The sequence below is a fragment of the Metarhizium acridum genome, assembly GCF_019434415.1.
Source record: "Metarhizium acridum strain ARSEF 324 chromosome Unknown scaffold_578, whole genome shotgun sequence".
Lineage (NCBI taxonomy): Eukaryota > Fungi > Ascomycota > Sordariomycetes > Hypocreales > Clavicipitaceae > Metarhizium > Metarhizium acridum.
The window spans coordinates 702652-729532 of record NW_027094046.1 but is presented as its reverse complement, the minus strand read 5'-3'; the positions used below and the strand labels follow the sequence as shown (position 1 = coordinate 729532).

The 26881-nt window shown below is 42.9% G+C and overlaps 9 protein-coding genes across 10 annotated transcripts; 8 read left to right on the top strand and 1 right to left on the bottom strand.

Annotated features, from left to right (window-relative positions):
- Nucleotides 1-2386: 2386 nt before the first annotated feature.
- Nucleotides 2387-3457, top strand: J3458_021325 (uncharacterized protein; the record flags this gene model as incomplete). Its single annotated transcript, XM_007813967.2, has 1 exon — nt 2387-3457. The coding sequence occupies one exon, from the start codon at nt 2387-2389 to the stop codon at nt 3455-3457; it is 1071 nt and encodes a 356-aa protein (XP_007812158.2).
- A 1010-nt stretch (nt 3458-4467) lies between these two features.
- On the top strand, nt 4468-4959 carry J3458_021324 (uncharacterized protein; the record flags this gene model as incomplete). Its single annotated transcript, XM_066122545.1, has 1 exon — nt 4468-4959. The coding sequence occupies one exon, from the start codon at nt 4468-4470 to the stop codon at nt 4957-4959; it is 492 nt and encodes a 163-aa protein (XP_065972555.1).
- A 1080-nt stretch (nt 4960-6039) lies between these two features.
- Nucleotides 6040-6883, top strand: J3458_021323 (uncharacterized protein). Its single transcript, XM_066122544.1, has one exon. The coding sequence runs from the start codon at nt 6512-6514 to the stop codon at nt 6836-6838; it is 327 nt and encodes a 108-aa protein (XP_065972554.1). The 5' UTR covers nt 6040-6511; the 3' UTR covers nt 6839-6883.
- Nucleotides 6884-7244: 361 nt separating this feature from the next.
- On the top strand, nt 7245-9237 carry PDB1_3 (pyruvate dehydrogenase E1, beta subunit). Its single transcript, XM_007813969.2, has 2 exons — nt 7245-7912; nt 8048-9237. The coding sequence occupies exons 1-2, from the start codon at nt 7517-7519 to the stop codon at nt 8804-8806; spliced, it is 1155 nt and encodes a 384-aa protein (XP_007812160.2). The 5' UTR covers nt 7245-7516; the 3' UTR covers nt 8807-9237.
- A 144-nt stretch (nt 9238-9381) lies between these two features.
- On the top strand, nt 9382-14458 carry SKI2_4 (Antiviral helicase ski2). The gene is made up of 2 exons (XM_007813970.2): nt 9382-12546; nt 12603-14458. Exons 1-2 carry the CDS (start codon nt 9409-9411, stop codon nt 13281-13283), a joined length of 3819 nt encoding a protein of 1272 aa, XP_007812161.1. The 5' UTR covers nt 9382-9408; the 3' UTR covers nt 13284-14458.
- Nucleotides 12771-14402, bottom strand: J3458_021320 (uncharacterized protein). The gene is made up of 2 exons (XM_007813971.2): nt 13959-14402; nt 12771-13897 (listed from the first exon to the last, which is right to left on the bottom strand). The coding sequence occupies exons 1-2, from the start codon at nt 14391-14393 to the stop codon at nt 13628-13630; spliced, it is 705 nt and encodes a 234-aa protein (XP_007812162.2). The 5' UTR covers nt 14394-14402; the 3' UTR covers nt 12771-13627.
- A 1381-nt stretch (nt 14459-15839) lies between the features above and the next one.
- Nucleotides 15840-16076, top strand: J3458_021319 (uncharacterized protein; the record flags this gene model as incomplete). Its single annotated transcript, XM_007813972.2, has 1 exon — nt 15840-16076. One exon carries the CDS (start codon nt 15840-15842, stop codon nt 16074-16076), a length of 237 nt encoding a protein of 78 aa, XP_007812163.2.
- A 714-nt stretch (nt 16077-16790) lies between these two features.
- Nucleotides 16791-17201, top strand: J3458_021318 (uncharacterized protein; the record flags this gene model as incomplete). Its single annotated transcript, XM_066122543.1, has 1 exon — nt 16791-17201. One exon carries the CDS (start codon nt 16791-16793, stop codon nt 17199-17201), a length of 411 nt encoding a protein of 136 aa, XP_065972553.1.
- Nucleotides 17202-17572: 371 nt separating this feature from the next.
- J3458_021317 (uncharacterized protein) lies at nt 17573-19894 on the top strand. 2 transcript variants are annotated; one of them, XM_007813973.2, is made up of 3 exons: nt 17573-18120; nt 18294-18502; nt 18570-19894. In XM_007813973.2, exons 1-3 carry the CDS (start codon nt 17971-17973, stop codon nt 19426-19428), a joined length of 1218 nt encoding a protein of 405 aa, XP_007812164.2. In that variant the 5' UTR covers nt 17573-17970; the 3' UTR covers nt 19429-19894. The 2 variants fall into 2 exon arrangements, with proteins under 2 accessions (XP_007812164.2, XP_065972552.1); XM_066122542.1 differs by having other exon boundaries at nt 18294-19894.
- The last annotated feature ends 6987 nt before the right edge of the window (nt 19895-26881 follow it).

The following is a 26881-nucleotide window of genomic DNA, read 5'->3' as shown; positions in this document are numbered from 1 at the left end:
GCTTTGTATGATGTTGATGATTTTTGTAGGTTGATGATGATGATGAAGAAGGTGGCCCTCGAAGGCCCTGCGAATTTGACCCCTTCTTATTGTACGTTGACCTTTTTGAAGCCCCTGAGAACTCCTGAAAACCCCTGCTAGGGCTCTCATCACCCCGAGCCCTTGAAAAAGCCAAGACCATGACCAAAAGGGCCCGAAAAGGCCCCGTTTATTCCAACAACTGCACTTGAACCTCCTTTCAATTATCAGGAAGAGGATAAAGCAGACCAAGTACCCAGCTATGACGTTATATACTATAATTTATTTTGGCATATCAGTACATACTTCTCCGCGGGAGATATATTCTGCCACTAACTGTTAATATTATAGAGTACAATAACTATCTGAGAGAAAGTCTCCGTCTCTAAAAAGTATACTTTGCTCGTGGGTTTCATGACATACCTAGGTATCGTTTTGTGTGGAATAGAGCAATCTCCTGGGCTTTAAGGAACTAGTCCACTCTGTCCTTGGGCTTGTAAACTGCCCGCTCCATCCATTGTATCTGTTTTCTGGACTGATACCTGGATCAGAAATGTGAATTTTTTTAAAAGTTGACTCTACACGAGCGCTTCCAACGCGCGAGGGTCCCTACGGTAGCATCTATGCCTCTGAATAGTTGGATTTTTGTAAGATGATTTATACCTGGGGATTTTTTAAGTGGCATGTGGTCTTCATTTACGGCTGGCATTTTCTACGCGAACTATCCGTACATCGGTGAAGGGAAGGTCAAGTCTGGTGTTGGAAAATTCCAGGTATGCTACAGAGTAAAAAGTGTAAGCGCCTACGTGTCATTCAGCATAGCTGCTAAAACATTACGTGCCTCTTTCAACACCAAGAGCGTCTTCAAGGAGAGTCCATTTTGAAAACTGCTTCCCTTTTGATCTAATTGAGTCTCTGAAGCCAAAAATGCGTTGTTGCTTTATTCGTGATCGTGTTTACGGCTGTAAATAGTTTCCCCTAGAACGCCCCCATCCTAGGGACACCTTGATTGAGAAGCCATTTGTTGTCTGTTGCAAGGTTACACGAGGACGAGATCTGGGGCATAAGGCTCGCACCGACTTCTTGTATAAATAAAGCTCTTTAGTCCATCCAGGCCTTGAAGAGATCCAAGGATCTTTAATAGCAAAGATTGTTATTATGGATGAATTGGGTCACTACTCCACCCCTCGCTGAGCCCTTGTCACATTATCGCTCCAAGTTCATGTTGAACGTACATCCCAGCGTACTCTGTATGCAGCCATCATGAATCTCCGAAAGTGCATACAAGCTTACACATGCATACCTGGGGCTTATTTTCGGTAAAAGTATTCGCCAAAGGTGTTGATGTAGTCATTTCGGTCGGGCGTTGAGACGGATGCCCAAGTGCCCATACCTATGTCCAGGACAAATAGCTCACCAATACGAGTATTAGTACTTCACACCCTGTCCTTGGTTTCTCGACATCTGTCACTTTAAATACAGAGGTTCTACATGCGGTGACGGGATTGACTCCGCCCTTGGATTATGTCGTGCTACGGCAATGGTGTAACGGGTCAAGCCGCCCATCACCAATTCACGATGGCAAGTTGATACTAGAATCTTCTGGGGAGTATTTGAAGGATAAAAGGCATTGTTATCATGTCACGGCGCATACAGACTTTGCTTTCTTCTTTCAGACGCTAGTGAGTTGAATCAACTCGCTAGACGCCTTTCACAAATGGCACAAGTGTGGCACAAGTGTAGTAGGCAGCCTGTGTTGTCAGAGAATCCCGCATATGTATCAGCGTCCCAAGTTGCTAAATACCGCAATATTCCCTTCCAAAAATAACGTCGTCTTGCAGCTGTAGAGTATTAGTGCTCGTTTAGGCTCTTATACATCAGCCACACATCAGTGCAGGTGTCCTCGAGTAGGAGTTGAGCAGCAATCGTCGTTTTGGTGTCGAGCCAAAAGTCTATTTATTGGAGGATGATCTTAGACTCGGGCCGTTCCTTTCATACCCCGCATTGTTTTGTGTGTGTGTGTGTCACGTAAGATATCCGGTCGTCTAGGTCCCATGTAGTACACGCCCCCAACAGTCGATGGACAACGAAAGGGTGTCGGGGTCGGGCACAGGGAATCTCGTTCTAGTCCCTGTTGCTCAACATGATATTGACAGAGTCGCGTTCGGGGTTTAGCCTGCGGCTTCCATGACCGGCTGTCGCAATGAGGTCCCACGGATAATTACACAGCTTGTGTGACAGTAGGCCAACTTAGCGGCATCCTTTGCTTGCTCAAGATTATGTTCAGTTATTTCGCAGTCATGTTCACCACTCAACACCCAGCACAACTTGTATCGTGTGGTCTGTGTGGTGTTCTGTACACGAAGTGATGGCTCATGCGCTTCCTCAACTGGACAACTCCGAATATACTGTGGGATGGATTACGGCACTGCCGCATGAAACGGCTGCTGCTGTGGCAATGCTCGACAAGAAGCATGCCTCACCACAGCACAGGCGCGAAAAAGACCACAATAAGTACGCCTTTGGGTCTGTTAACTGCGAAAGTGGAGAACATTATGTGGTTATTGCCAACCTGCCATCGGGCAATTATGGGAACATTCCTGCCTCGACAACGGCGGCTCACATGCTCTCCAGCTTTCCAGCCATCAAATTCGGACTCATGGTTGGTATTGGTGGTGGCATCTGGAGCCAAAGACATGACATTCGGTTGGGCGATGTTGTAGTTAGTGAACCGAAAGGCAGCTTTGGAGGTGTGAGACTATATGACTTTGGAAAAGCAACTGTTGATGGTTTTCAATGTTGTGGCTCGCTCAACGAGCCGCCTCGAGTTCTGCTCAATGCAATAGGCGCGCTCCAAAGCAAACACGAAATGGGAAGGAGCATGACGCCCGACATACTGCGAATCACGCACATCAAGTACCCTGATATGAAAGAGCCGCGAACAGGGCCAGGCTACGTCCATCAAGGCCCCGGCAACGACCGGCTATTTCGCTCCGACTACCGTCACCAAAGCAACGAGAAAAGCTGCCATGCTTGTGACGAGGCGGGGGAAATAGTACGCGGAGAGCGTCCAGACTGTGATCCATTTATTCACCACGGCACCATCGCCTCAGGAAACAAGGTCATCAAGGACGCACAAACTCAAGATCTTCTGGCACGGGATTGTCTCTGTTTCGAAACGGAAGCTGCTGGATTGATGAACGACTTCCCTTGTCTCGTTATCCGTGGCATATGTGACTATTGCGACTCGCATAAGAACGATCAGTGGCAGAGGTATGCGGCAGCTACGGCCGCCGCATATGCCAAGGAGCTTCTCCGCGTCATAGACCCAGCAGATGTGAATAAAACACCAAGAGCAATAGACGGTATGCGCCATGTCTGCACAAAGCTGACCCAGATTCATTTTGTACACGAGTTGAATGAAGGGCACTTTTTGTAACATTCTAACATGCATGACACAATGTAGTCAAAAGTATCCATGACCAAGTGACGCGCGTACAAAAGCAGGTAGCAGAAGGGTTCCAATCTTTCCGACAAGGTATGACCTATTTCACATGACAATCTGATGATAAAATAGCAACATATCCTGATCTTGCGCAGGACATGACAAACAGGACCGCCTTGAAATTCTCAAATGGATCACCCACATTGACTACGGACCCCAATGTAGCGACATTCTCAAGAAAAGATGTGAGGGTACAGGACAATGGCTACTAGACTCTACCGGGTTTCAGAATTGGCTGAAAAGTAAAGGACGGATGCTATTCTGTCCCGGAATTCCCGGGGCAGGCAAGACTGTCCTCTCTGCTCTTGTGGTTGATCATCTATGCAGGAAGTTTGGAAAGGATTCAAGCATCGGCATCGCGTGCTTGTTCTGCGAATATCATCGGCATAGCGAACAAACGTTAGAGAACCTCCTTTTGAGTCTTTTAAAGCAGCTAAGTCAGCAACAAACTACTTTACCTGACTGTGTTACGGAGCTCTACGACTGGCATCAAAAGCGGACAACGAGGCCCTCGATCGATGAGATTACAAATGTACTACAGTCTGTCACTGCCATTCTTTCAAGAGTTTTTGTTATTGTTGATGTTCTCGACGAATGCCAAACTGCAAACGGATGCTAAATGGATTTTATATTAAAATTATTCACTTTCTAGGACGGTGTCAAGGCGAACATACTTGCAACGTCTCGCTATATTAACAGCATATAAAGAAGGTTTCGTGGATGCATCTCGCTAGACATAAGAGCAACTGTCGGGGATGTACAATTGTATTTGAGAGGGCAGAGGAGACGATTCGTGCAGGATATGGTGAATGACGAACTCCAAGCTCGGATTGAATCAAAAGTGATCAAAGCCTCCGCAAACATGTACGTTACCTTGTGCGACTCAGCCTGATTAAATTATAACCTGCTAAGCGGCCTACAGGTTCCTGCTAGCGGCCTTGCACATGGATAGGCTGGTGGAATTGAGAACAAGGCAGGACATGATGGACTTTTTAGAAAGTATTCTAGGGAGCGACCTCAGCGCTGCTTACAAAAAGACGATGGAGAAGATTGAAAATCAGGACCAGAACAGCGTGAGCCTTGCAAAACGGACCTTGGCCTGGGCTATTCACGCCGAAAGGCCATTCTCGGTCGAGGAGCTTCGACATGTGCTAGCAGTGAGGGCGGGCAGCAAACAGTTCAATCCGGGGTATATGCCATATGCCAGAGACATCTTGTCGGTTTGCGCCGGCTTAGTAACAATTGGTAACCGAAGGGGCATCATTCGTTTAGCTCATTACACAACGCTCGAGTTTTTACGGCAGACAAAGCCAGATTGGCTGCAAGATATGCAGGCTGATCTTGCGGAAACCTGTCTAACCTATTTGTTATATGACTGCTTCCAAGTCGGCTCCCGCAAGACAGATCAAGCTTTCGAGGCCAAGTTCGAATTCTAAAGATATGCCGCAGAAAACTGGGCTCATCATGCTGGAATTGACAGGTCCTCGAACGCATGTTTGGCGAGGAAAGAAAAGATTCAACCCCTCCTCGATGTATTCCTGGCAACTGATCCCTTGGCGCCCAGTTTTCGCTATTGGCTGTTCCGACTTAAAAAAGGCATTATACAAAGCATCGACAGATCACCATCATCTTCTAAATGGGCAATCGAGAAACTGATCTTCTCTCCACTTAGTTGGCTAAGCAAAGCGACCTGCAAAGCATATCATTGGAGTGAGAGTGTTATCTACCCTCCTGAGGAGAGCCCATTCGCGTTTTTGGAGGCTTTCATTACAGCATCGCTTGAAAGGGCCAGGTTAGTGTTAGCGCCTTGCCCACATCCCGAACATTGGCACAGCCTCTCCGACTCAACATGGGAAGACCTACCCCTCGGCTGCAGGAAAAGCTGTACCCCTGAGGCTGTCAAGAAGTTGAAGGTTTCGAAGAATAAGCTTTCCAGCCTACTTTTTCAAGCCAGTTATTGTCACCCAAGCTTGATGCGACATCGAGCCAATACCCAGGACTTTGCCAACCTTTTGCTGTTTTTCGAGTATCATGACGCGCCCCGAAGATGTCTCGAAGAGGTTGCGAATCTGATAGTAATTCTTCTGCTGAAAAGCAAAGCTCAGCGTCAGTCTGACACTGGAACTAAAGGGTGGACAGAAGAAGAAGGAGAATTATTCCGGCGCTTGCTGGTGAAACCGGTACATAAATGCCAAGAGTACCAGTATATCCCGGTGCATTCTCTAGACCCGGACGGCGACCTGCTCTTTTATGTCATACATCTTGGGTGCAGTGCTCTTGATTTCCTGGTTCGCAGCGGTCTGGACGTAAAGGCAATTTCTTGCCGGCATCGATTTCGGACACCATTGATAGCTGCAGTTGTTCAAGATCTGGAGAGTAAGACACCATGTGTAGAATACCTCCTGAACCATGGTGCGGATGTCCATCAGCTAGCGGTTGGGTGCGAATACGGCTCTGCTCTAGTTGCAGCAGGTGCAAACGGTAGGATGGATGCTTTACAACTTCTATTACAGCAGCCCACTATGGAAGTCAATATAGCGACACCGTTCGGCTGGTATGGAACCGCCCTCATTGCAGCATGTGCAAATACTAGAAATTCTCTAAAGTATATTGAGAGTATGGCAACGATTGTCAAATACCTCCTTGAAAAGGGTGCACATGTCAATCATATAGCAACTGGAATGGCTGGTGCCAAGTACCTCACAGCCCTTGCCGCTGCTGTAGATAGTGGCATCCCACCGGGTAGTAGGGATCCTTCTAAAATCTGGCGCGATAGCCGACGAGAGGGTCAAAGCTAGTATGCCCAGTGACTCGCGCGCGGCAAGCCGTCGATGGCATTGTCTCGCGTCCCAGGTGTCCCGCCCATACGAGGAACCGCTACAGACGGACAATCAATGGATTGATCAATGCAATTTAGCAGCGCGGCAGCTAAGTGTGGCAATTGTTTACTCTCTGCTGGAAGTGGACGCATCATGAACAGATGAATATATGCCCCAAGCTCTCTACCATCTCCAAGCTTTCAGTAGCCGACGGATGGACGATTTCGGAGCGGCCGAAATAACACTGCAACAATTCGGGTTTGACGGCAAAGACCATAACAGAGGAATGCTACTCAGTCTTCGAGCTGAACTACGGGAGAGCGATCGAGGATGGAATAGTGTCGTAGCCTATTTGAAAGAGCTGATTTTGGAGTTTGAGGAAGGAAGAATACCAACCCCACGACAGACCCGGTCCGATGACTTTGGCCCTAATGTCGGCATGACACCGTATTCGAATAGCGCAGACGAGGAGATGGCAGTTGATCAAGGTCTATAGATGTCATTATGTCGTACGAGATAACGATGATTAAAGGCAGCATAAACAACTTCTTCGAATGTGTGCAAAGTTGACTTGGAGTGATCACGACTCACGACAATTGGTCGGCTTAGTCATTGTTGTCGCTTATCGTGGCGTGGGTTAGGGGTAAGGTGTCGCCCCAACAGAAAGCACGAGCTTCAAGGCAGGTTCTAACAGCGAGCGTTGCTCCTTCCTCGCCGCAATTCGACGGGTCTCCGAGAATAGCGCCGGTAGGGCCACTCGCCCAGCCAGCCAGCAGCCAATGTGGAACGCGCGAGCCAGGGGAGCTCCACGTTGGCAGGCGGACGGCAACGGCCCCAATGAAAAAAATGCAGAAGCTTGCTAGCTGTCCGCCGCGTCCTGCGAAGTCGCTCCAACCAGGAAGCTCGTTTCGCCGTGCTCCGGAAAGGAAATTCCCTCGAGGCCAACTGTTGAAGCCATCGTCATCTACATCCTCCACCACCTCTAGTCTTTCTGTTGAACCAGCCCAGTGCTGCTCTTGTTTGTTTCTTTCTCTTGTCTGCTTCTGCTCGTCCAATTCCAATTGTGACGACCAGTATTGGTGGCTCAGAGTCAAAGCAGCTCTTGTGTGTCGCATTTGGATCTATCTCCTGCAACCTCGACCCTCAACAAATCTCCACATACAACGCAGACACCATGTCCCGTATTCTCCGACCGGCTGCCCGCCTGGCGCTCTCATCACGAGCTGCTGCCATCAAGACTCCCGCCGCTTCCACCTTCACCCAGGCACCCCGAGCTGTAACCACTCCTGTCTTCTTCGGCGCTCAGCAGAGCAGAAAATATGCTGAGGGAGCCGGCGTCAAGGAGTATACTGTCCGCGAGGCTCTGAACGAGGCCCTCGCCGAGGAGCTGGAGTCCAACCCCAAGGTCTTCATCCTGGGTGAGGAAGTTGCGCAGTACAATGGTGCCTACAAGGTCACCAAGGGCCTTTTGGACCGTTTCGGCGACAAACGTGTCATCGATACCCCCATCACCGAGTCCGGTTTCTGCGGACTTGCCATTGGTGCCGCTCTAAGCGGTCTGCACCCTGTTGTAAGTAACCTGCTGCTATTCCTCATTGGCCTTTGAACCAGTTTGCTATGCGCAGTTCCAACGCGGATCGATTTCACCCTATGGTACATTCGCGTTGCTAGTGTGGCTACTTGAGCTAATTCCGAATCGTGACAGTGCGAGTTCATGACCTTCAACTTCGCCATGCAGGCCATCGATCAGATCGTTAACTCTGCCGGAAAGACCCTTTACATGTCCGGCGGCATCCAGCCATGCAACATCACCTTCCGTGGTCCCAATGGCTTTGCCGCTGGTGTTGCCGCTCAGCACTCCCAAGACTACTCCGCTTGGTACGGCAGCGTCCCTGGCCTCAAGGTTGTCTCCCCCTGGAGCGCCGAAGATGCCAAGGGTCTTCTCAAGGCTGCTATCCGCGATCCCAACCCCGTCGTCGTCCTCGAAAACGAACTCATGTACGGCCAGTCCTTCCCCATGTCCGAGGCCGCCCAGAAAGATGATTTCGTGCTGCCCTTCGGCAAGGCCAAGGTAGAGCGTGCCGGAAAAGATCTCACCATCGTCTCTCTCTCCCGATGTGTCGGTCAGTCTCTGGTCGCCGCCGAGAACCTGAAGAAGAACTATGGCATCGAGGCGGAGGTTATCAACCTGCGCTCTGTTAAACCTCTCGACATTGAAACCATTGTCAAGTCCGTCAAAAAGACCCACCGCCTTCTTTCCGTTGAGTCTGGCTTCCCCCACTACGGTGTTGGCGCCGAGATCCTCGCTCTGACCATGGAGTACGCTTTCGACTACCTCGATGCTCCTGCTCAGCGAGTCACTGGCGCCGACGTGCCCACTCCTTACGCCCAGAAGCTCGAGGAAATGAGTTTCCCTACTGAGAAGGTCATCGAGGATTACGCCGCCAAGCTGTTGCGAGTCTAAGTAGCTGGCTAACACAACTTGGGAAGTGCATAAAGGTTGAGAAAACAGACCCGCGAGGGGCCAAGGAGCTTTTGGAGCAGTAGTGGCGTGAGGTTGAGCTGCAGCTTTGGAGCGGAACAGCAGCACTATCATAATTACATGCTGCAGAAGAGCGCAGGCAGGAATTATAGCGCGCTTTAAAAATCTCTTTATTCATAGACGGAGTCGGGGAAGGGGACCTGTACTTGTAATCTGTTTCGTCATGTATACACCCTTTGCCTTGCAATCGTCTTTGCTGATCGCTGGTGAAATCGAACTGCAAATACTCGGACTAATCTACCCGCTGACTTTCGAAATTGATTTGCACACTATGAGCCTGTAGACAACTTTATAAAGCTGAATTGCTGCTGTGAACTCGCCTCGTGTTCCATTTGTGTTGATCCTTGATTCACCCCCTGCCACTGCAGGAAGGAGCTTTGGCTACTTTTAGGTGAACGGAAAAGTCGATGCGATATCAGCCCCACTTCACCTATTGATGTGGGGCATGCCCAACTGGCAATGAGATCGAGTGTAGCCATCATCTTCACGAGCCGCCTGCAAACCTCACCATAACGATAGTCAGCATGGCCGGAATCGATGCCCTCCTGCTCGCGCAGGACGAAGATGGGTTGTCGACGTCCCTGTCTGGTAACTCACAAAGGCTGGATTCCGAGGCCCTCAAGCGTCACCTGGAAGACAAATTTCTGACACCTTCACGTGAGTTCTCGAGCGAATGGCTAAACCTTTTGCAGCAACGATGGGAATTCGAAACGGAGTATACCTCCCTATTTAAACTGGCACCCACGCAGACTCGTACTGTGACGAGGTTTCAACGCCATGGGCTTGAAGGTCGAGTCACTGGCTACAAGAACGTAACATTACCCTCAAATAGTGCCACGGCCAAGAACTCAACTAGCTTGCTTCGAAAACCGGCCAACCGAGCCGACTTTGTTCGTGGAGCTGCCGGGTTCTTTCCTTTTGCTCCTGGCGGGCTTGATGGTATTGAAGCTACAGCCGCGCTCGAGGACCAGGTTCACACAGGAGGGGTTGAAGAATGCTCGAGAGCCAACAAGCTTGACAGAGTTATCCAACTAGGCGAAGGGGGACTACTACAGATAGCCCCAGGTCTGGATACAGGTATCGATTTCAGCATGAAGAAAAATGCTGCCGATGAAGAGGCGGCGAACGCTGTTCAGGAAGCTTTGGAAGAGGAGCCCGAAAACGCTGGGTCAGTGGAGGAGACAGAAGGGGAGATCCCGGATGACACGCCAGCAGATGCATCCGATACAGGGGAAGATGAAGACGATATCGATGATATCCTCCCTATCGAATTCCCGGCTCTGGAACCCCATGGTGTGTTGGCAGCATCAAGTGCCCGTAAGGCTGGCCGTGAATGGGCACACATGGTAGATATCCGACAAGGAATGCCCAACTTTCGAGAATTGGTACCTGACATGGCTAGAGAGTGGCCATTCGAGCTGGATACTTTTCAGAAGGAGGCTGTTTACCATCTTGAGAACGGCGATTCTGTCTTCGTTGCTGCCCATACATCAGCAGGCAAAACAGTTGTCGCTGAGTATGCCATTGCGTTGGCTGCAAAGCACATGACGAAAGCCATCTACACATCACCAATCAAGGCATTGAGTAACCAGAAGTTTCGAGATTTTCGACAGACGTTTGATGAGGTCGGGATTCTCACCGGCGACGTGCAGATTAATCCCGAGGCTAGCTGCCTGATTATGACGACGGAGATTCTACGAAGCATGCTTTACCGCGGAGCCGACTTGATTCGTGACGTCGAATTTGTAATTTTCGACGAAGTTCACTACGTGAATGATTTTGAGCGGGGAGTGGTCTGGGAAGAAGTCATTATTATGCTGCCAGAGCATGTTACACTTATTCTGTTGTCGGCCACCGTTCCGAATACGTATGAATTTGCGTCATGGGTTGGCCGCACGAAACAAAAAGATATCTATGTCATTTCGACCTCCAAGCGCCCTGTTCCTCTCGAGCACTATATCTGGGCCGGCAAGGACGTCCACAAAATCGTCGACTCAGACAAGAAGTTTATTGAAAAGGGATGGAAAGATGCACACGGAGCCGTACAGGGCAAGGAGACGCAAAGACCCGCAGAGACTACGATGGCCATGAGAGGAGGCAATCCTCGAGGCGGACAACGTGGTGGCCAACAGCGTGGAGGACCCCAACAACGCGGTGGACGAGGAGGTGGCCAACAACGAGGTGGAAATCAGCAAAGAGGCCGCGGAGGGCCACCTCGCGCCAGTCATGCCCCCGGCCACATGGGTCGCGGAGGTCGTGCTGGTGGCATGACTTCTGCTGCGCAAGACAAAAATCTTTGGGTACACCTCGTTCAGTTCTTGCGAAAAAAGTCTCTCCTGCCAGCTTGTATCTTTGTCTTTTCCAAGAAGAGATGTGAGCAAAATGCGGATGCTTTGAGCAATCAAGATTTCTGCACGGCCCAGGAGAAGAGCCATATTCACATGATTATCGAAAAGTCTATTGCACGATTAAAGCCCGAAGACAGACAGTTACCCCAAATTGTCAGGCTGAGAGAACTGCTCAGCAGGGGTATAGCAGTTCATCACGGCGGATTGCTACCAATCGTCAAGGAATTGGTGGAAATACTGTTCGCCCAGACCCTCGTGAAGGTGCTCTTTGCTACCGAGACATTTGCCATGGGTCTGAACTTGCCAACTCGAACTGTTGTCTTCTCAGGCTACAGAAAGCATGATGGACACTCATTCCGCAATCTGCTCCCCGGTGAGTATACTCAAATGGCTGGCCGAGCCGGTCGCCGTGGTCTGGACACTGTTGGATCAGTCATCATTGTTCCACCGGGGGGTGCCGACGACGTGCCGCCTGCCGCTGAGCTCCGCAACATGATACTGGGTGAGCCGTCTAAGTTACGGTCTCAGTTCCGTCTCACCTACAACATGATCCTCAACTTGCTCCGGGTCGAAGCGTTGAAGATTGAGGAGATGATTAAGCGCAGCTTCTCGGAGCACGCCACGCAGGCATTGCTCCCTGAGCACGAAAAGGATGTCAAGCTCGCACAAGCTGATCTGGCCAAGGTCAAGAGAGAATCGTGCAAGATTTGTGACACCGCTATGGACGAATGTCACCAGGCTGCCCAAGACTTTAAGCAGCTTACCCTTGAACTGTACAAAGGTCTCCTCCGAATCACATTTGGGCGTAGAATGTTTAGTCAACAGCGCCTCATCGTGTTTAACTGGGAGGGTGTTCGGACGGTTGGCATTTTGCTGTCAGAAGGCATGAGCCCGAAGGGTACCCTGGAGGACCCTATTCTTCATGTCTGCGCTATTAAACCACTGAGGGAAAGACGAGATGCGACAGACCAATTACCTTTCATCCCTGCTTTCCGCAGGTACTTGCACAAACTGCCTCAGGGCAAGAGGCGCTTGCAGATTAAGACTCTCCACGTGCCGCTGAGCGATGTGGAGTGCTTGACCAAATGGGTTCTCAAGGGCGCAGTCCCAGAGATCTTCAAGGGTGGTGAAGCTGGTCAACAAGCCATGGAGAAACTACAGGATCTTTGTTCCGGCTGGGACAGCCGATGGGATGAAGTGGATATGGGCAAGATCAAAAGCATGCAGTTGCAGGAGATTGTTGAGAAGAGAGTGCAGTTGGTCAAGGCGATTTCCATGTCTCCGGTCATTAAATGCCCAGCGTTCTTGAAACACGTAAGCATATTTCATTTGATCGAACAGCAAAAGACCCTCTTACTAACGATTTCCAGTTCGCCATGTGCCACGACGAATGGCTCATCAAAGAGCATATCTCCCAGCTCAAGCAGTCCCTCTCTGACCAAAATCTCCAACTCCTACCCGACTACGAGCAACGTGTCCAAGTTCTCAAAGAACTCGATTTCATCGATGATGCCACGCGAATCCAGCTTAAAGGCAAAGTAGCATGCGAAGTCCACTCGGGCGACGAACTCGTCCTCACCGAACTCATCCTCGACAACGTCCTCGCCGATTTCGAGCCCGCTGAAATCGCCGCCCTCCTATCCTCCTTTGTGTTCCAGGAGAAGACTACAGTCGAACCCACGTTGACAGGAAACTTGGAGCGCGGACGGGACACCATTATTGCTATTTCCGAAAAGGTCAACGACGTACAGACCAGGTTGCAGGTGATTCAGTCAGCGGACGACTCGAATGACTTTGTGTCACGACCCAGATTCGGCCTCATGGAGGTGGTGTACGAGTGGGCAAGGGGGATGAGTTTCAAGAACATTACGGGCCTGACGGACATACTTGAGGGTACTATAGTGCGCACGATTACGAGATTAGATGAGACGTGTAGGGAGGTGAAGAATGCGGCGAGGATAGTAGGTGACCCCGAGTTGTATCAAAAGATGCAAGAGGCGCAGGAGCTCATCAAGAGGGATATTACCGCCGTGGCGAGCTTGTACATGTAGTTTGGACCGGATATCAAAGACAGGCGTATGGCCTGCCACGGTCTCGATATTTTATGGGATTAGCAGGGAATCCCGGCCCAGCATGTTGCGCAATGGAAATAAGGAAATAGGCATGGCAAAGCACGCTATACACAACAATGGAGTTGTAGAAGGTGAAATTCACTTCCATTCTAATGTAAATACAGCCTCCCAAACGCCTAGCAATGACTTTACCCCCCGAAAGAAGGTGATGCGATGGAAAAATACATCAATAAAATACCACGTCCCTTCCCAAAGCACCCAAGAACACCCGCCGTGTTGATACCTCTGTATGAAGAGAAAAAAGAAAGCAAGAACCCTTGGCATTAAGCCCGCAAAGCCCTCAGTCTCTGCTGCAGCTTATCCTCGTCCTCGGGCGTGACCTCGGTCGCCGGCTCAGCCTCGGCGGGCGTCGCCTCATTCAACTGTTGGTTGAGCTCGATGCCCGCATCGTCAGCCAGCTTGCCGAGGAGTTCGTGGACCGCATCCTCGGGCACCTGCGCCGAGGTGGACTGCGCAAAAGCGTCCTGGTAGATGCTGTTTGTCATGGCATATTCTTCGTTTTGCTCCTTGAAGTTTTCGAGAACGCCGAGGCTCTTTTACACATTCGTTAGCGCTTTTCGTGCCGTAGGGGTCCCCGAGGGGGGTTTCCAGTACCTTTGCGGGGGTGGCATTCTTCTGCGCAGCAGTCATCACCTTGGACGACTGGGCCATCATGTGCGTCATGCGGTTCATGGCATTGTTGGCCTGGATCTGGGCGGCGCTCAGCTCCGCCATGTCGGCTACCTGGTCCATTTGCGAGGCGAGCGCCTGCTTGCTGAGGAGCATCTTGGCCTTTTGGTACGCCTTTTGGGTCTCGCCCTTTTTGAGGAGCTCCTGGATCTGCTTCTTGAGGATGGGGTCTTGCTTGGCGGCCTTTTGGGCCTCGCGCCGCGCTTGCTTCGCCTGGAAGCGCGCTTGGAACTCGACTTGCATGTCGCGTGCGAGTTGGCGGTTCGACATGGTTGCTGCGGAGGCGGGTTTGTTTCTTCGGGCTTGGGGATGAGGACGGATTTTCAGGCTCGAAGTTGAGAGGACGGGTGGTTTGGTCATGGGTGTTCGAGGCTGCCTGTCGGATTGGCCGTCATGTGAGTGGCATGAGGACTTGGAGAGTGCGGGGCGCCACGAGGTGACGCAACAGTGGGCACCGCCACGGGGGTCAAGCCACGCTTAAGCCTCATTTTTTGTTTGCCCTCGTACGGGGTACGTACCCCGCCCGTACTTCGATTCTGGCAGTTGGCCATCTGCTTGTGTTACCTGACCACCGCGGGGCTTGTGATGAAACATTGGGGCGGTGAGGTTGACAGGAATTTGTAGGGATCGATGCCTCGCATTTTCAACCTTGGATGAAGGTGAATTGTGATGTTCGTCGTGGCAACTCCATCTTGTCTCTGTTGGCTGTGTGACGGACACAGCGCACTCGTGCGAATGATATGGAAATACCACGGACTGATTGTGTCAGATACAATGTTTGCCGGGATTTTGATGAGAATGGTACGGAACCCCTTGCTACACTCTGATGATATTCAATAAACCGGAGCTTAAACTGTTGAATGAATCACCAAGACGCCGCAATCGAGCTACCCGGGAGCTTCCTCGATTAGTCGGTGGATGAAGTTTAGGGGGAGAACTAAGTCTGTGTATAACAACTACCAAGCAAGACTGTAACTCTTTTAAGGGATTCGCACAGTTAAAGAGTTTTGCAGCCATCCGGCCACTGCCATGACAGCTATGATACGTAGATCACAAGGGGTAGTGGAAATCGGAAATTTGTCCGGATCACGTGCATAATCAAAATGATGAACTGGTCTGCACAAAAACCCTGGCCTCGGTGTAAACTCGCATCATAACCGAAAACTTCAAATTATCTTGTAAAATTACTAGTTACGCGGTTCAATATTGAAGTCAAAGCGCACCTGTTGTCGCAAGAGTGTTCATGTGGCGCCACCAGTTTCTCAATGTTAGGGGCGGATTCAAAGCCACTTCAGCCATGGACACCATCCTGCGAACCACTCTGAAATGATCGCCCAGCTATTTTTCGGCCGTACATCAACACCCAGACTGCGCTTTGCACCCCCAGCAATGGCTTCCAAACCCACGATGAACGTTCAGAGCTTCCCACGGCCGCCGCGCCTGGAGAAAATATCTCGACATCTGCTGGTAGTGTACAAGGGGCAAACGATTGCTGAGACCAAAGAGGCGTTTTGGGCTTTGGAGACTCACCATCCGCCAAGTATGTCGCCCTTCTGAGCTCGCCATCGCAACTTGTTTTTCGTTTGATTTTCTCCCACGATCCCTGTATCTGAGTCGAGGATTCTTGGAAGAGCCGTTCGCTCTCACAGGTTTTGGTTTTGAGGGTCTTAGTTTGAGCTCTACTTCTCGCTAGCCATTGACAAACATGGAACAGCCTACTATCTCCCACCGTCATCAGTCAGGATTCCTCTGACCACGACCGCGAAAAAGACATTTTGCGAATGGAAAGGATTTGCAACGTACTACATGGCCCAACTCAGCGATGGTAGAACCGTCTGTAACCGGATATGGTCGTATGACCAGCCTGCGTCGCCATTTGAACCCATCCGGGGATATCTATCCTTTTATGCCGAGCCGTGGGAGTGTTTCGTCGATGGCGAGAAAGTTGAGCCGCAACCTGGAGACTTTTACGGCGGGTGGGTGACTTCCGAAATTGAAGGCATCGTTAAGGGTCGGTCTGGTAATCTGGACCCGATAGTTTGAAGTCGTAACGGCGTCGGTGATTCAGCCAATGACTATAGTACGCAAATTGCAGCCGTGAGAGATGCCATCTGCGGCTTGTGTATTCTAAAGATAGCTGAAAGCACGACTACTAGGTTTGAAGAAATTTCTGCCCGTCCAAATGGAAAATGGGTCACAGAACGATGACTATCACGCCGTGGTGGTCTGCCATTCTGCGCAAACTTCCCTTATCCAAGAGAATGGTAGATCGAATACTGTTTTCTTGAATATTTCCGTCAAGAGTCCGATCGAGGGTTCCCTCCAAGCTGTCGCTTGTGGCAGCTAGTGCAACAGACGCCTTGTCCGCCGCGCCGCAAGGTCTGGTCGGATGAAGCTGGCTAGGAATTTTTTCGACAAGGCTAAACGATGCGTAACTGCAGAGGCTTGGCTGGAGCACAAAGCACCCAACGATGAAGTCTGGCTCCGTATGTACAACTCAGCCCCCTTCCCGCATGGGACTCGGACCCTGTGGCGTACTCTGGGGGAACAGCATTGACTGGGCCAAGAGGGAGTTTGAAGTGGCGAAAAGTGACGATAACCTTTGTAGGGAGGATGCGTTGAGTTGCTCCTTCTGTCTCGGTGAGCCAGCTAGCTGCTCTTGGACTCGCACATGACATGGCCCGACTCACTGTGCTGTGCTGCCCGCCATGTCTAGGAAATAACTTTGCGTTTCTTTTCTCCATGTCTTGAACCGTTATGCGACACAAGCACATCGACCAGTCAATATCTCGGCAGGTCGCAGGCGATCTGACCAAAAGATTGGCTCAGGCTCTTTGGCTGCCCCGTCAACTCGTACGTGGAGGCGCTCCCGCACAGGCTCCCGAGACTCTACCCACTCATGACCTGCTCCAGCAGACATTTATTAATTTCGATTCGCTACGAATTGATAATTTCTCCTCAATCACACGCATGCAGCGGTGTCTGCCCGGCATGGCAGGAAACCCGACATTCGCTACTCATCGGACGGCCCACAAGCGGCACCATCGGAGCACACACGACACAGTCAACCCCTGTGGGAGAGATGACAATGCTACCACACCGCACCACATCACTTCAAAGACACTGGAATTCACCGTCGGTCTTGAACAGGACCTGTGGCTACACTAATGCCAAAATTGTAGATCCTGAGCCGCGGGACAGGGGGGCCCATGCCGGTAGATGGTCCGTCCAGACGAGCCGACAAGGGCGATATGGCCGGTCCGATGCCCTGTCAGTGGCATCGAGCTGGTGCGACCGGGCAGCTTCGGCTAGATTCCGCCAGATTCCGTCATCCCCTTCAATCCACAGTTCATACCCGAGAGCTTCGTTTGTGGGGGCCGTCACTGCGGATGTGGATGTAGTCATTTGCCATCTGACGATTCTCTGGGCTCTGGCTTCCTCAGTCAGCCTCAAATTGCTGGACCGTTTTGGCGAATGCCGCTGGCTGATGGCTTTTTTTTAAACTGAGTAACACATAAGTTATGGCTCGCCGCTTCATGGCTACCGGTGCCGCCCATCAGGTGACAGTAACACGAATGAAACCCTGTTTGGCCAAAGAGGGAGTGTTACACCTTTGAACGCCGTGTCCATCAGCTGCAGATAAACTCTCGTCTCCCTACGCTTGAACGTAGCACGACCTGCATATTTCCGTTCCCTTTTCAGCATTCTTCTCCTTCCAACATTCCCTGGTCGCTTTTGTCATTGTCTTGTTCTCTTACGCTGAATTCTAGGCGGCCCATTGCCAAGAACGCCATCTTTTCTCGATGATTTAGCATCCATTTTCCGAATATAGACGAATGAAAGGTTCGACTTAGTACGACCTGATCTCGGCGGCGCTAAAAGCGCCTGACTCCCTCTACGAAGCTTATGAAGTACAACTCCAACTGTTGGGATCAGAATGGAATTCACAACTTCACTATTGATAGAATCATGGATTCTCTACACACTAGGCGTAGCAATAGTGCTCTGCCGTCTGATTTCGAGAAGAATTAAACTTGGGAAGTGGCGGAATCTGATGATTGATGATTATCTCATGCTTTTTGCTCTGGTTCGTTTCCACTGCCGTCTGTATCTCTGTCCACAAATTCTTGCAATTTAGGAAAACTACGGCCTGACAATGGCTTCTAACACGGAAACATGGTGGTCCAGCTTGGGTCACTGCTTTTCTGACTTTGTTGGCTTTACATCACTCAGCCTAGACTAACACCAGTAGCGTTATAGGTTAATTTTACCGGAGTGGTCGTCTCTATAAATGAGGTAGCCAAGAATGGAAGTAATTACATGTCGCCGGAGGACGCGGCAGCCTTGACACCTGATGGCGTCGACCGAGCCATTTACGGCAGCATCATGACGTTTGTACTCGAGATATTTACCATTACTGGAACATGGACCATCAAGTCCTGTCTTCTGATACTTTATGCTCGTCTCACGTTAGTTGCTAATGGAATCCTGCCGTTCTAAAACCACACATGCCGCCGTGGTACTAACTCCCACTAGGAGACACATTCTAGCGAAGCAATACTTGATGGTCAAGATTGCGGCAGGCTACTGTATAGTTACATATCTTGTCGTCATCTTTATGTTCGTTTTCTACTGGTGCAGCCCGACGCCCGAATACTGGGCCGTTCCCGTTCGAATTGACCAATGCGCCACATATTACAACCATATGATCTTCGCGACAGCTTGCAATATATCATCCGATATCCTGCTACTACTAATCCCTATTCCTATTATTTTCAAGACGCGATTACCCACGAAGCGAAAGATTATTCTCGTTTGTATCCTTGGCTTGGGTGTCTTCAACATCCTTGCCGCCATCCTAAACCGATACTACAACTTCAGCAACCCCAATTCCTATGTATTCTTGTACTGGTACGTTGCCGAGGTGGGAATCGCCATGCTGGTTGGGAATATGCCATTGTGCTGGCCGGTTTTCCGAACAGTGTTCGGCGGCACCGACACGACTGATACCCCGTCATACCATGGATACACCATCAGTGGAGGAGGCCGCAAGAAGAAGAAACCAAAAAATATTCTCAGCACGACTATTCTGGGGTCAACAACAATGTGGGATAAATTGGACGAACAGGAAGGCCCAGGCGTCGTGACCCAAGGCTCCCGTGAACACCAACCTCCGTCAGACCAGGGAAGCCAAATCGAATTGGTTCTACAAGGACGCGTGCAAAATCATCATCACCATGCTGCTGTCAGCGCGAATCCAGAACAGACAGACGAGATACACCGATCAGCGGCCAAGCCGTCCTGCAGCACCGGAAGCAGTCAACAGGGAGCGACAGAAGATAAAATTGTGGTTGTTACTACGGTAGACGTTTCTTCAACTGATTCCCACAAATAAAGGATGCGGAGGGTTGGCTTCAAGGGGCTTAGTTCGTTTTGTTTTGATTGGGGCTCGTGATCCGGAATTGCAATGGTGTTGTGAGTTTATTTAATATTTTGTAGGTGACAGAACACGCCTGGCGCCATTATTCCTCCATTTTCGGGGCATTGAATTGCGTTGCCCCCATGCGCAGCTATGTCTCTGATAATACCTTATCACTTTCCTTTACCATTTGCCATAGAACCTCACAAGGCTATTCGCCATTAGGATGGCGCGTAGAGGCGTAAAAGCAGAAGGATATACCCTCGGAATTGGGATTAGAATTTCACGACACTTGATTCATCAGTCACCTCCGATATCCGCTTAATGCACGTGCTATCTGCGCCTCAATAGCTTGAGACAATTTCTCACGTGTAGCCAGATCACCTTGGTATTCACCAAGATACCCTACCTAGGTACATAGGTATTTAACATTGTTTACGAGGTGGAGCTCCCGCTTGGAGACAAAAAGGTGCTCCGTCATCAGCATAGCAAGGGGACTAGCAGACTACTCGTGCCACGCCCCACTATTTTATAAAGGTGGTGAGTGAAACGAGGCCCCTAAAATAGTGGGGCGTGGCACGAGTAGTAATTTTCCTAGGATCTAACCCTTGGCTTACTACTCCACCACTCGGGATGTTCCTTTCTGAAAGGAGGGGGATGTGCATACGTAGTCCATTTTCAGAGTTAACAGGGTACACATTGAAATGGAGCAGTCTTGGAAAGACACTGTTAGTCTACAGGCAGAGGCGGTTACGACATCATACGAAGGGGGGGCAATGGCCAATCTTCAAAGGTTCGTTTCAAACAGCGTTGGTGCCGCCAACTTCAACGACGCCATGTTGGATAACGTAGTACCACCTTGGCAATTCTAGCTAGTCTGGGGGCCGATCTCAAGCGGCAAGGAGTTAAGATGAGGAACTGGGACATTAATGCCTTGTGCTTTATGTACTTATCGGAAAGCTATCCCCACCGCGACTAGGCATTTTTTTGTTCGATTTCCACAACCAATTACAGTCACTTCGGCTGGATTAGTAAGTGGGGTGTATATTAGGGCTCGTACCGCCTATAATATGTACTAGTGTAACTTATACTTTATATTTTATATAATAGAATAATACATATAATTATAATAGGTTATAAGCTTAATAGCTTTAAAGCTTTTATTATTACTTTAAACTTCTTTTAAGTTTATAAAAAGCTCTTTTAATAGGTATCTTAAAGACTAAACCTTTTTCTTTAAATATAATTCTCTTTTCTTTATATTAAATATAATTATTATATAATAAATATTACTTTATTAAATTTACTATTATTTATTATAAGTAAGAGTAAGTTTAAGGTAAAATAACCTTAAATCTTAAATTAAAATAGCATTAAATTTATTATTATTAATACTATTATTATTATTATAAAGACTTAATATAACTTTAAGAATTTAAATTAATAGGTAAGTAACCTATTATTTATCTTAAATAAAAAGTATAATAAGTCTATTAATATTCTAGTAATTAATATTAACCTTAAACTTAAGTAAATTATATGTAAAGAGAATATTAATATAAGTAATTATTAATACTAATAAACGCCTTTTAATATAATTAAGAGAAGTAATATTTTAAGCGTAAGTAATTCCCGCTTAATAATACCTTTTAGGTATAAGTTAAGGGTAAATTAATATATTTAAGCCTTTAAAGATATTCTCTTAATAAGTATTAATTTTAAATTAAAATATTTACCTATAACTTATACGTAAAACTAATAAGATACCTTTATTAATAGGTATTTTATCTTTAAAAGTAAGCTTTAAGTAAAATATTAGGGTATTTTCTCTTTTAATTTAAAAGAGATTAAAAGTAAAACTTATACTTTATAAGTATATATAATTACTTAAAATATTTAATATCTCTTAAACACTTAAATAAATTAAAAACCTAATTATATTAAATAATTTAATAACCTTTAAGCCTTTAAGCTATTATTAGCTTTTATTCCCTTAAAATACTAATATATATTAAAACTATTAAGTTAATACTTTAATAATATATTACGTATAATAATTATTTAATAATATAATAATATTATACTTCTTAAATTAATATTAAATAAAGAACTTAAAGTTAATATTAATAACTTTAACGTATAAAGCTTAATAATTAAAGCTATTAATAATAATAGAAATTACTTAATTATACTTAAACTTAAGAACTTTATTAATTAAATTAAGTAAAATAAAGTATTAAAGAACGTTATTATAATTAAATTTATTATACTTATTCTTTAAGAACTCTTATAACTTACTTCTTTAATAAAGCTTTATTTAAATAAAATCTAAAATAAGCACGTATAATAACTTATATTCTAAGAATAATATAATTATAATTTACTTATAGGTATTTATAGGTTATACTTTATTTATATAATAGAAAAGATTAAAGTTAAAATAAACGTATATAAAGCTTACTTAATATTATAAAAACTTAATTAATAATGTAAAGCTAATATTCTTAATAAAGTTATTATTAAACTTATTATTAATACCTTATAAAAATATAATAATATATAAGAATTTACTTAAGTATTTAAGGAAAAGCTATATAAACTTAAACGTATATAATTAAATTAAATAATATTTAAGAAGCTTTATTAGTTATAATTTCTTATTAATCTAAGAGATACCTTTAGTATTTTCTATTTATAAGTCTATTAATAGTACTAGGTAGCTAGTATTAATAATAGTATAAATATTACCTTAAACTTACTAATAGATTTTACTTAAGATAAGTATTAACGCTTAAAGATAAAAAAAAAGCTCATTAATTAAAGCGGTAAAAGTCTTATTAATCCCTTTACTTATTATATTAATAGTAGTATTAATAATAAGTATAAAAGGGATATAATAAAGTTAAACTAGCTCTTATAAAAGCGAATAAAGGCCTTAAAGCTTAATAATTATTAAGAGCTTTTTTAAAAGGTTTATAATATATATAAATAATTAAATACCTTAAGTAATTATAATAATAATAAGTGTATAATTTAAAATAAATAATACGTTAATAAGAATACTATAAATAAACGCTTAATAATATATAATATAAACGCTAATATACCTTAAAATATAAAAGTATTCTTAATATAGCTATAAGACTTAAATAACTTTTTTATAGTAATAATTAATAAGAATAAGATTACTAATATAATAGTTAAAGGTTATAAAGTAAACGTAAGAAGCCTTAATTAAATATGTAATAACGCTATAAAGTATTACGTTTATTATAACTAATATATATTTAATAATTATAAGGTATTTAATAAACTAATTTCTATAAATAAAGTAAGTAATAATACTTAAGTACTTAATAGTAGTATAATTCCCCTAATAATTTAAAGGGTTAATAATATTAAGCTTATTAAGCTTTAATAAGTATTATATATTTTAATATTACTAGTAAATTTATTAGCTTTAAAAGCGTTTACTAAAAAGCTACGCTTTAAGTATATATAAAACTACTATAAAGAGCGCGTAATATATAATAAAGAATATCTTATTATTTAAGGTATAACGTATAAATAGTTTAATTATTTAAATTACTTATACACGTAAACTATAAAGTATTAGAATACCTTTAAAGTTATTAATAACCTAATAACCTTTTTTATAAATAACACCTTATAGTTTATTTCTTTATAGGTATTATACCTTAAAATAGGTTATTTTAATTATATAAACTATATTAAGTTAATAATAAATTTAAGTATTTAAGTGATAAATAAGAGTGTAAGGCCTTATAAAGCTTATATTATAAGAAAAGGTAAGGCTAAAAACACTTAAAGCGTAACTTATAAGGTACTTAATTAAAGCTAGAGATAAATAGCTAATCTTAAAGGTTTTATTAGCCTATTAACTTTAATAGAAAAAGCTTATTACTTATTAATAATTAATAATCTTATTAAAAAGCTATAGGTTTACTTATTATAAGAGAAGTTATAAGCTATTATATATATTTAAGTAAATATAATAATAATAGAAGTATAAACGTATAAAATAATCTAATAATATAAGTTAAATAATAATAGTAAATTTAAGAATATAATTCTTTTAAACTTCTTTAAGTATAAGGGAATTATATTTAAGTAAATCTTATTATATTAATTAAATTAAAACCCTATAAAGTAAGTTTATTAAATAATATAAAATTAGGTTAAAACTATATTTTATAATAATAAATTATTTAAGAAGCTTTAAAGGAAAATATTATAAGTAATTATTTATACCTAAAAAAGATTATTATATAATATAATAAGTAGTATAATACTTTATAAAGCTTAAACTAATATTAAATTATATATATTATACCTTTAATAATTAAGCTATAAAGCGTATAAGCTAATATTAAAGGTTAAGTTTTTAAAGAAGCTTAATAATCGAATATATTTATACTTTCTTATAGAATATAAAGCTAATAATATTTATTAATTATAGAATTTAATTATTAAATTAATTAAATAAGCTAAGAAGGTTACCTTTAATAAGTAAACGTAAATTAACTTAAAGGTTAAATTTAAACTCCTTTAATAAAGTGTAAACTTACTTATATTACCTTATATAAAAGAAATTCTCTTAATTAAATAGCTATAATTGTTATGGGCTCGAGCTGGCAGCTCGGGCCTAGGCCGGACCCGTTGCGGAGGCAGCTCGGACCCAACCCGGATAATCTACGGGCTAGGTAGGGATATAAAGGGGGGCAAGAAGGGGGAAACCTTTCTTTCTCTTTCTCTTTCTTCTTAAGTTTATTCTTACTTTCTAAAGACGTATACTTGCAGTAGTATAGTATGGCCAGTCCTCAATAATAATAATACTTCTTAATTAATTTTAAGGTAAAATTAACTATAAAAGCTCTTATTAATTAGTTTAAAAAGGGGACTTAAAAGGGGAATTAGCTTAATTATTAAGTGTAAGAAGTTTAAAAGGGAATTTAATTAGCTATTTACACTAATAAACTAATTAATAAGCCCCTAAAAAACCTAATAATATATTATATAATTAATTTATTAATATAAAAACAAAAAGTATTAAGTTAAATACCTTACTTAAAAACTTTATTATAAGAGTTTACCTTTATAAATAAACTTTAAGAACTTCTCTTAATATTAAAGAATATTATACCTCTTTTAATAATATACCTTATAATACTAAATAAAGTAATAAAGTAATAAAGAATAAAAAGCTTAAGACTTACGTAAAGGCTTTATAATTAATTAATTAATTAAAATAAAAGATAATTATTATAAATAAAGTTAATACTTTAAAAGAAAATAAAACCTATAGTAAAATAAATAAAATAAATAATATACACGTATTAATTAATAAGTAAGTATTTAAAGTTAAGCTAGGTTTAATTAATAAGATTAAATACTATAAGGCCTAATACGTAGTTTAAGGCTTTAAATAAGAGTATAATATTAATTATAATAAGACCTTTACCTTAATAGTTTAATAAAAGACTTATTACTTATTATTTACTTTAATTACACTCTTAAATTAAAAGATTAAATAAATAAACGTAAAGATAATCTTTTTATATAATTACGTAAATAAAATAATTTACGTTAAACTTTTAAATAGCTTTAAGAAATCTAATAAAATCTAACGGTTAAAGAAGATATTATATAGCTTAAAATAAGCCCTTAAAGTATAATTTAAGATACTCTTTATTAAATTAATCTTTTATAAGTTTAAATAATTTAAATATAATAAGATTATATTTATTAAGAATAATATTATTATTAATATTTACGTGAATAACCTATTATTCTTTAACTTAAATAAGAAAGCTATTATAAAAGTAAAGGGTAAGTTATTAAATAAGTTTAAGATAATTAATTTAAGTATAATAACGTTCTTTTTAGGTATAATTATAATAAGGGATTATAAGAAAAGAACTCTCTTATTATTATAATAATTATACTTAAAAAGGTTACTTAAGTAATTAAAAATAAATAATATAAAGCTTTAATATACGCTTATAAACGTTTTTAAAGTATTAAAACCTTATAAAAAGAGTAAGAAATATAATAAGAATAATAAGTAGCTTTTTTAATATATTCTTAAAATGCTAATATTTATAATAATTAATACTCGCGTTAATTTAATTTACTTAATAATAAAGCTTAATAGGTTTATAATAAATTTATTAATAAAACACTTATTTATAATAAAGTAAGTATTATATTATATTAAATATACACTTAATTTACTATTATAATTTAATAATAATAATAATTAATAAATTATAAGCTACTTTAACGTTAAGTAAATATAAGATAAAAGTAACTTAAGATTTATAAACTATTATATCTTTTTATTAGCTAATACTATTATTAATTAAAAGAGTAAAAAAAGTAGTATAATAGCTATATTAAGCATTAAATTTAAGTATATTAAGCTCTTTAATATAAAACTAAAAGCTATATATTTAAAAGGCTTAATAAGGGAAATATATAAAGAGTAAATACTATTATAATTATTTATTAATAATAATAGCGCTATAATAATCTTTAATAATACTAAATTTTACGAATAAATTAAGTATATTTAAATCTAATATTATAAGATATAAGAGCTTATATAAGAAAATATAATAAAAGTTAATTAAACTTTTAAGAAGAAAAACCTAATAAATTTAAAAATAAAGGTATTATTATAATTAAAGTTAAAGAAGTAAGTTAAGTTTATTAGCTTAAAATAAAAGAAAGAGAAGAAGAAAACTATTACTTAAAAGAATAATACTAATAAAAAACGCTACGTTAATAATTATTAATTATTACTCTTTTTCTTATAAGATTTTAATAAGAGTAATAAAATATATATATTAGCTTTTAATAAATAAGCCTTTATAATTATATTAAGAAGAGGTGTTTAATTTTTATAATTAATTATAATTACTTTAATTAAATTAATAAGTGGGGTATACATTAGAGCTCGTACCGCCCACAATGTGTACCGGTGTAACTTGTACTTTACATCCCACATAACGGGACAATACATACAGTTGCAACATTTTTAATGGGATCAATGAGAGAGTTCGGCATGTCCCACACCTTGGCCCTCCCGCAAACATCATTGCGCCACTTTGAGTAGCAATCGTATTCATCGCCCCTCAGTGGTTCCGGCCCAAAGTGTCACAGGAGCCCCATGCTCTCCCGCAACTGAAAGGGCCACCAAAGGACTTAGGCTAAAAAGGGGGGTGATTTGAATCTTTATCTTTAGTATAAAACATTGGCAGACTTGGGCACAAGAGAAAAATTCTCTTTGGATAGAACTAGACCCCGATACGGCTTATTGAGACCAAATGAGTAGTTGGCTGGCAAGTCTGAATCATTGTCTGCTCATCAAGGTTTATCCAGGTTTGCAATCGCAATGAAAAATTAC

Bases quoted from the DNA above. Each gene is read 5' to 3' on its own strand.
- SKI2_4 (XM_007813970.2), top strand. From the start codon at position 9,409: ATGGCCGGAATCGATGCCCTCCTGCTCGCGCAGGACGAAGATGGGTTG. The intron at 12,547-12,602 runs GTAAGCATATTT...AACGATTTCCAG, and splicing joins GCCCAGCGTTCTTGAAACAC to TTCGCCATGTGCCACGACGA.
- PDB1_3 (XM_007813969.2), top strand. From the start codon at position 7,517: ATGTCCCGTATTCTCCGACCGGCTGCCCGCCTGGCGCTCTCATCACGA. The intron at 7,913-8,047 runs GTAAGTAACCTG...GAATCGTGACAG, and splicing joins TAAGCGGTCTGCACCCTGTT to TGCGAGTTCATGACCTTCAA.
- J3458_021320 (XM_007813971.2), bottom strand. From the start codon at position 14,393: ATGACCAAACCACCCGTCCTCTCAACTTCGAGCCTGAAAATCCGTCCT. The intron at 13,898-13,958 runs GTACTGGAAACC...AATGTGTAAAAG, and splicing joins AGAATGCCACCCCCGCAAAG to AGCCTCGGCGTTCTCGAAAA.
- J3458_021317 (XM_007813973.2), top strand. From the start codon at position 17,971: ATGGAATTCACAACTTCACTATTGATAGAATCATGGATTCTCTACACA. The intron at 18,121-18,293 runs GTTCGTTTCCAC...GTAGCGTTATAG, and splicing joins ATCTCATGCTTTTTGCTCTG to GTTAATTTTACCGGAGTGGT. The intron at 18,503-18,569 runs GTTAGTTGCTAA...AACTCCCACTAG, and splicing joins ATACTTTATGCTCGTCTCAC to GAGACACATTCTAGCGAAGC.
- J3458_021323 (XM_066122544.1), top strand. From the start codon at position 6,512: ATGCCCCAAGCTCTCTACCATCTCCAAGCTTTCAGTAGCCGACGGATG.